The sequence below is a fragment of the Vigna unguiculata genome, unplaced genomic scaffold (genome assembly GCF_004118075.2).
Source record: "Vigna unguiculata cultivar IT97K-499-35 unplaced genomic scaffold, ASM411807v1 contig_117, whole genome shotgun sequence".
Taxonomy (NCBI): Eukaryota; Viridiplantae; Streptophyta; class Magnoliopsida; order Fabales; family Fabaceae; genus Vigna; species Vigna unguiculata.
The window spans coordinates 29,653-38,560 of record NW_021010823.1 but is presented as its reverse complement, the minus strand read 5'-3'; the positions used below and the strand labels follow the sequence as shown (position 1 = coordinate 38,560).

The window sequence follows — 8,908 nt, the reverse complement described above, 5'->3', positions numbered from 1 at the left end:
CTTTGAACGAAACGATTGGTCCCTGGCAACGGCGCCAAATTTGATAGAGGTCGTACCCCACCAAATTAAAACATATTAAATGCAATATCTGAAAGTGAACCAAGTCGTCTCCCAACGACCAATATTTTCATTCAAAGCTTCAATTTCCAGACGAACACAACAATACAGCACAAAGGGGGGAGGGGGGGTTGGCAGACAAATTCAGAATTCTAATCAACAGATTAAATTGAATGCAAAGAGTGATTAAAACCGTATTGACATCCTTGATTCAAACACAATTCACTTATCATAGGCCACGAACTTAACATCTCTGCCTTCTCTCAATCCACTAGATAATAATCTACTAAGCGAAAATTACAATCTAGCTTCATTATGCACAAGTTACATAAATTAAGCATGAACATAACTTAACCAAAACACATGAAATTACTCTGTAAATTAAGCACAAACAGATTCATCACAATTCATTCTCGAATTAGAACAAAGAGATATGGCAGATTTCACAAGTAAGCACAACCTCAAAGCTTCATTGCATTTTTTATCAAGGAGTCAATACACGAAATTAGCTAGACATGGAAATGGAGCAATTAGACACCCATAATTCTAGAATCACAAAAATAGAATCAAAAACCCCTAACTTATGAAATTTGAAAAACGCAAATTAAGAGCAAAAAGAGAGATTTCAAAGCTCAATGGAATGCAAAACGGTGCTTATCATATATAAATGCGAAAAGCTCATTAATGGGTGATATTCCAAGTGTATAAAACCCACAAAACGAACTGCCCAAGCAAGAAAACGAATTCAAAACGTAAAACCCTCAATGGGTGCTATCAAATATGCATAAAAACGGTAAAAATGAGCCAAAAACGTGAAAAACCGCAAGGGGCACGTCCATGGAAGCTTGGAGAACGAAAATGGACGTTTTGAAGAGAGGTTGAAGATGATTAGAGCGACTGGTCTTCCCCATGCAGACCTAATTTCGTGGTCATATCACCCCTGCCACTCAGAAGTACGAAATTGCCATTATGAGCTGCAAAAATTACAAAAATGCCACTCTAGTCCTCAAATGTTGACCCATTGACTTTGCTGACGTGGAAATGACATGGAAATGATGTGGCGACTCTCTTCAACTGAATATTGACGTCCAAGCTCCAAAATTGCTTCACCCAAATACCTAAAAATAATTAAAAATAAAAATTAGGCCAAATAATGTAAAATTAGTCCAAATTCGGAACAATGGCCCATGAAAGCCCAACAGATGAAAAACACTCTAAAGATGAACAATTAAGCACTAATCAACTGTCTAATGGGTACACAAAGGCTAGTGGAATGGAAGATAATAATGACTCATCAAGGCCCTATACTCATGGGGTGGTAATGACCAGTGGTATGGGTTCAACATGTGATACGAATGAGGTGTTATTTTTTAGAGGTTGACATGGAATTGTAAGCATGATTGGTATTCTCTTATTGTTGATTTATGATTGTTGGGGTCCGTGTCAGTGTGTAATTCCTTGGAGTCTCTAGGTGAGGCCTCCAGGGGTTGCGCTTCAGTGGTCGGGACGTAATTCCATGGCCCCTATTAGTAGGTGTCCATGGTGGTGCCCCCATCTGTATAACTAGGTAAGGATTCAAGGTAAGGTTGCATCCTGACACTCTAAGGAGTCAGTTAGTCTCACCTAGAGCGGACTGACTCCTGTGGTGAGAGTAGTAGGAGGCCTGAAATTCACTAAGGGCTAACCTTGTGGTGAGGGAAAATTGATCCATCATAACACTTGTAACACATAGCTCGGGGTGAGCAGCTTGGGGGTGAGCAGAGGTATCCACCACAAGTGCAAGCATGCATTGAATCCGACCAGGTTATATGTATCCGGATGAGTCGAGTCGAGTCGTAGTGGTATCGATTGAAAAGTCATAACATGCTTGATTGTGTATGGATATTGGATGGTGAAAGTATATTTGACTGTATGATGAAAATGTTGTTAGCTCTAGCTTACCCTGTTTGTTGTATGGTTGTCTTGTATGTGGCTCTTCTTTCTTGCGATGATCATCAATTTAATTGATGGGAGCAGATGCGCGAGGTTCCCGTGGTCAGCAAGGAAATGGCGATTCCGCTGCTTAACCATCTACGCTGGACTTTATGTTTCTTTCCTTCATGGGTTTTCTTTAGGGCTACAGCCCATGTATTGCTCTATGCCTTACTATTCTACTCTCATTTTGTTAGACTTTTATCTGGTTTCCGTTGGCATCGTGGTGTGCCCAGTTTGTAGGGTGTGTTAAGGACCCCAGGACTACTCTACATTACTATTTTATGTGACGTGTCTTTTAATTTCGCTTAGTAATTAAATGGGACGTTACATTTATGGTATCAGAGCGGTCATTCCTTAGGTCTATGAACTTGGATGTCCGCTTAGCTTTCTCTGTGCCTTCTGAGTGTTCTTAGTTAAATTCTTGCCTTATTCGAGACTAACCAAGTGATTTTCTGTGTGCCAGTGAACTATGGCACCTCCTCATAGGACTTTGCAATCGTTCGAGGGTGACTAGCCCGATATCGCCAGGGCAATAGAGGCGATGGTGGCTGCCATGACGCAGCAAAGCACAGCGATGATGCAACAACATGAGGCAGCGATGCAGCGACAAGCGGTGTCGCTTTGGGAACAACAGGCAGTGATGTAGCAGATGGAGGCCCTCCGCCAGCTGGAAGAGAATAGGGCGATTGCCCCTGTGTTTGGCCCGAAGCCACGACCACCAGTCAGGGAGTGGAGTCTGAAAGACTTCCTAAAACACCATCCCGTGAAGTTCAATGGGAAGATGAGCCCTGACGCACCAAACCAGTGGCTGAAGGATCTGGAGAGGATCTTAGATGCAAAAACATGCCCAGCGAAGAACAGGTTAGCTTTTAGAGTATACATGCTTACCGGGGAGGCTGAGCACTGGTGGACCAGTACCAAATCCATCATGGAGGAGAGAGGCGAGCTGGTGACGTAGGAGGCTTTTAGGGGGAAATTCCTCTCAGAATATTTCCCAAACAGCATTCGATATGCCAAGGATGTGGAATTCCTCCAATTGACCTAGGGAGGGAAGACGGTGACCGACTATGCTGAGAAGTTCAAGCACCTCAGCCGCTTTTATACCTTGCCGCTCGATGAGAAGTGGAGATGCTGGAAATTGAGAACGGCCTCAGGGGAGATATTCGCTTGATGGTAGCACCCTTATCCATTAAGGATTTTGCCGCTCTGGTGGAGAAGGCCAAGGTGATGGAGAAGATGAAGAATGAGGTAGAGGGTCAGCGGCCCCAGCAGCCTCAGAGGATTGATGGACCATCTGGGTCCAAGCCCAGACACGATGAGCGGAGGAGACAATATGACAGACCTCCCCATCAGCCTTAATGGTCTAGGGCTCTTCCTCCCCAACAGGGTCGAGTGTAGTGTTACATATGTGGGGACCCACACCTGAGGAGCGCTTTGCCCACGCATGGAGGGTTACCGCAGATGCAACAACTATTGCAAGAAGGGCCACTTTGGGAAGGATTGTCCCACTCTTGCTAGGGCAGCGGCACGCCTTCCAATCCAGACTGCTCACCAGCACCAGCGAAGAGATAGAGGCAACAGACCTTAGGCGACGAGCAAAGTCTACGCCATGATCGGAGTAGAGGCGGCAGGTTCAGGTAACCTCGTTATGGGTTATTGTGTGATTTCTGGGATGAGATGTTGCGTGTTATATGATTCTAGAGCGACATACTCCTTTGTGTCAGATGCTTGTGTGAAAAAGTTGGGTCTGCCGGTGTGTGAGCTGCAGTGTGAACTTGTGGTATCTACTCCGACATCAGGTTTGGTCAGGACGTCGTCCTTGTGTGCTAGGTGTCCTGTGGAGGTGGAAGGATGCAGATATAGGGTGAATCTGATATGTCTGCCTCTCTAAGAGTTGGAATTGATCCTAGGGATGGATTGACTCTCTGCCACTGTATCCTTATAGACTGCCGGGAGAAGAGGTTGTTGTTTCCCGATTCAGAGGAGCTCGAGTTGGTGTCTCCTCAGGGGATAGTGAGGGAGATTCAGAGTGGCGCGCAATGCTTCATAATCTTCACTCGTATGAAATTAGAGGAGAGAGAGGGACCATCAATATACCTGTGGTGCATGAGTTTGAGGACGTGTTTCCGGATGAAGTACCTTGGTTACCTCCCAATAGGGAGGTGGAGTTCTCTATTGACCTACTACCGGGGACATGTCCGGTATCGATGGCTCCATACCGCATGTCTCCGGCAGAGTTAGTGGAACTTAAGAAACAGATAGAGGAACTGATGGCGAAGCAGTTTATCTGACCAGCACTTCACCGTGGGGAGCACTAGTGTGCTGGTAAAGAAGAAGAATGGGAGTTCACGCCTGTGTGTGGACTACAGGCAACTGAACAAGATGACGATCAAGAATAAGTACCGCTCCCGAGAATTGATGACTTGATGGATCAGCTGCATGGGTCGTCAGTATTCTCGAAGATAGACTGCGATTGGGATACCATCAGATTTTGGTAAAGGCTGATGATGTGCAGAAGATGACCTTCCGATCCCCGGTATAGACACTATGAGTATGTGGTTATGCCTTTTGGTGTGACCAATGCTCCAGCAATGTTCATGGACTACCATGAACCGAATTTTCAGACCCTTCTTAGATAAGTTTGTCGTAGTCTTCATAGACGACATCCTTATCTATTCTAAGACTCAAGAGGAGCATGCAGAACACCTGAGGTTGGTGCTTGGTGTTTTGAGAGAGAAATAGTTGTATGCCAAGTTGTCCAAGTGCGAATTCTGGATGGATGAGGTTCAGTTTGGGGGTATGTGATATCCGCCAAGGGGATTGCAGTGGACCCAGCGAAGGTTGAGGCAGTGGTAAAGTGGTAAAGTCCTAAATCGCCACAGAGATCAGGAGCTTTGTGGGGTTAACGGGCAACTATAGGAGATTCATAGAGGGATTCTCCAAAATTGTGGCACCCCTGACATTGCTTACTCGGAAGGACCAACCCTTCACTTTGACAGATAAGTGCGAGGAAAGTTTCCAGGAGTTGAAGAGAAGATTGACTAGCGCTCCGAAACTAGTGATCCCGGATGTCGGGAAGCCGTTCGAGGTCTACTGTGACGCCTCCAACCTCGAACTTGGTTGCGTTTTGATACAGGAGAAGAGGTTGTGGCATATGCCTCGAGACAACACAAGGTGCATGAGAGGAACTACCCCACTCATGACTTGGAGTTGGCGGCGATAGTCTTTGGCTTGAAGATTTGGAGCATATCTTTATGGTGCTCAGTTCATTGTTCAGCGACCACAAAACTTTAAAGTACTTGTTCGACCAGAAGGAGCTGAACATGAGGTAGAAAAGGTGGATGGAGTTCTTGAAGATTATGACTTCGAGCTCCTATATCATCTGGGGAAGGCAATGTGGTGGCAGATGCTCTGAGTAGGAAGACTGTACATACGACACATCTCATTATAAAAGAGGTAGAATTGCTGGAGAATTTTAGGGACATGAGGCTATAGGTGGAGTTGGGGTCCGAGTCCATTAGGTGTAGTACCCTACTATATCTAGTGACTTCTCGAGCTTAGTGAGGAGAGAGACAGTTATTAGATGCCATCCTGAACAGAGTCAGAGAACAGCTTGGGTCAGGTGAGACTAGAGATTTCACTTTGGGTAATGATGATATCTTGAGGTTCCAGGATAGGATCTGTGTACCCAAGGTAAAAAAGTTAATTCTTGAGGAAGGACATAAGAGTCGTCTTAGTTTGCATCCTGGCATGACTAAGATGTACCGAGATCTTAAGGAGACTTTCTAGTGGCAAGGGATGAAGAGGGATGTGGCTCAGTTTGTATCAGCATGTTTAACTTGTCAGAAGGCGAAGGTGGAGCACCAGAGGCCCGGTGGGAACCTACAACCCTTAGAAATACCAGTGTGGAAATGGGACAACATCTCAATGGATTTTGTAACACATTTGCCACGGACTTTTAGAGGACATGACACCATCTGGGTGATAGTGGACCGGTTGACCAAGAGTGCCCACTTTTTGGCGATGAACTTAAGGATGTCTATGGCCAAGTTAGCCCAGTTGTACATTAAGGAGATCGTGAGGTTGCATGGAGTACCTTCAAGCATAGTTTCTGACAAAGACCCACGGTTACATCCCGGTTCTGGCAAACCTTACAACAGGCTTTGGGGACCAAGTTGACTATGAGCTCAGCTTATCACCCTCAAACCGATGGCCAGTCTGAGAGGACGATTCAGTCATTAGAGGATTTGTTGAGGAATTGCATATTGGATCATCTGGGTGCTTGGGATGAGGTATTACCTTTGATAGAGTTCACCTACAACAACAGTTTCATGCGAGCATCGACATGGCGTCATACGAGGCTCTTTATGGCAGGAGGTGTAGGACTCCTCTCTATGGGGAAGCGGTGTTGCTTGGACAAGAATTGTTAGAGCAGACCACTGAGAAATTGAGAACGGTGAGGAACAGGATGCAGGCTTCTCAGTGTAGGCAGAAGGCCTATGCAGACCGTAGGAGGAGACCTCTGGAGTTCGCAGTTGGTGATCATGTATTCCTGAGGGTGACCCATACCACGGGCGTGGGAAGGGCTCTCTGCTCAAGGAAGGTTTTGCCCAAGTTCCTTGGCCCTTATCAAATCACGAGGAGGATTGGGCCGGTGGCTTACGAGATAGCCTTACCCCCGCAATTGCCGAACCTTCATCCAGTGTTTCATGTCTCACAGTTGAGGAAGTACGTGTTTGACTCAGCGCATGTGTTGGAAGCCGAGGATATACAGATCAAGGAAGACCTCATAGTGGAAGTACCACCCGTCGCTCTAGAGGATAGCAAAGTTGAGGAGCGCCGAGGAAAAGAAGTCCGCCTGGTTACAGTTATCTGGGATCAGAGAACGGGTGACTCGACTTGGGAGTTGGAGGAGGATATGAGGAAATCACACCCACATCTTTTTGCCTGGTGTCGCAACCTAAATCGCGGTGGGACAACGAACTAAAAATAAATTAATTTGGAAAAAGAGATTACACGTTGCCACCATAGTTTATTGTAGAAAACTATGGAAAACTATAAAAATAAAATAAAGTCTGCGAAAACCAAATTTAGGGTCCGGGAGTCGGTTACGCGTAGGGAAGGTATTAGCACCCTACAGCGCCCGCCCAAAGGCGGTACCTTTAATTAAATTTGCAAAAGAGATGTGTTTTATTTATATATTTATTTTCCCAAAAATAAAAAATATTGAACAAAATTATATTTGGAGAGAAAAGGACCCGACAAGGGTTAAAACCTTGGTCCTACGTATTGTCATTGAAAATGAGAAATCAGGGCTACGTAGTTCTTTATAAAACTATTTGAAAAGCCTTTAAATTTTTGGAATGGGAACCTGACAAGGATTTGCCCTGCTCCTACGTATCTCCATTCACAATGGAGAATCAAGGATCACGTAGTTCTTGATAAAACTTGATTACAATATTTAATTTTTAAAGTTGTCTTTTGACATTTTTGAAAATAAGTGTCGTGCGACGCGAGCGTCGATTAGACACCAAAACAATTTAATAATTTTTATATTTTGAAAGGAGTGTCGTGCGACGCGAGCAGTCGATTAGACACAAAAACTATTTTATAATTTTTATATTTTGAAAAAGAGTGTCGTGCGACGCGAACGGTCGATTAGACAACAAAACAATTTTATAATTTTTTATTTTGAAAGGAAGTGTCGTGGCGACGCGAACGGGTCGATTAGACACTAAATTAAATAAATAAATAAAGAAGAAAATAATTATTAACTTTTATTAATCATTTTGAAAACTATTTTAATTTTTATTTCAATTGAATATATTTTTATTATTTTTGAAAACGATGTGATTGAAATGTGATATTTAATTAGAAATAGGTAAAATTGGAAATAGAAAATAAAAGTGCATAAGTAAATATGTGGGTGCAATGAGAAAAACTACATACATAGGAATGGGGTGCACATAGAGAAAATGCATGGTGCATAAAGTAAACTCATTCTAGCCTAAAAAAAGAAATTAAAAGAGTGGGGTGTGTGCTTAGTGAACACGCGGGTACATAAGATAAAATAAAACTAAATGTACGGGGTGTGGGGTTATTATATTTGGGAGTGCATGAAGTAAATAAAACCAAAACAAATGGTCCAATTATGAAACAAATTTTCATAAGTGTGAGAATTAAGTCATGGCGGTGCACGAAGAATTAAAAGAATCTGCCAAAACCTTAAACCTAAATCAAATCCAGAACGCACATCACTTAAGCTCTTCTTCCCCAACTTCATCTTCTACCTCCCACACAAGGCCACCACGCAAACACCATTACTACTACTCACTCCCAAGCCGCCGGCGACATTGCTCACGGCGCCACCACCCACGACGACACCGACAGCCATCTATGCCACCACAACATCATGTGCGTCCACCAATCACGTTCAAAACGCAACCATGCTTGCGGCAAAGCCGCCAACGGTGACGACAACCACTCTCGGAGGTTTGTAAACGTCGGCACCGACACTGCTCGCCACTGTACCGCTTATTGCCGTGTGAAACACTGCTGCACCGTTTCCTCTGCTCGCGTCTTCTTCGAGCCACCAAGCTCGTCGCGGCTGCCATTCCGTCAAAGAGATCGCCGCCAATTACATCGTCATCTTCGCTCTCTGTTTCTCGAAGTCTTTTCAACCCTTCCCCCTTTCTTCACAGTGACTTATTGATTCTTTGTTTTGATTTGTTTTTAAAGAATGGTTTGGATGAAAGTGCGTGAAAAATGGGTGTAGAGGATGGTTGATGATGGCTTAAAATGTTAGAGAAGAAGATGACGGTGCTTGCATGGATGTGTTACCGTAATCAATGAATCTGTCCAAAAAACTCTTTTAAGA

At 44.3% G+C, this 8,908-nt stretch overlaps 2 protein-coding genes across 2 annotated transcripts; both read left to right on the top strand.

Moving 5' to 3' along the window:
- The first annotated feature begins 3,640 nt into the window (after positions 1-3,640).
- Positions 3,641-4,322, top strand: LOC114171136. Its single transcript, XM_028056349.1, has 2 exons — positions 3,641-3,835; positions 3,942-4,322. Exons 1-2 carry the CDS (start codon positions 3,641-3,643, stop codon positions 4,320-4,322), a joined length of 576 nt encoding a protein of 191 aa, XP_027912150.1.
- A 2,054-nt stretch (positions 4,323-6,376) lies between these two features.
- LOC114171135 lies at positions 6,377-7,018 on the top strand. Its single transcript, XM_028056346.1, has one exon. It carries the CDS (start codon positions 6,377-6,379, stop codon positions 7,016-7,018), a length of 642 nt encoding a protein of 213 aa, XP_027912147.1.
- Positions 7,019-8,908: the final 1,890 nt, after the last annotated feature.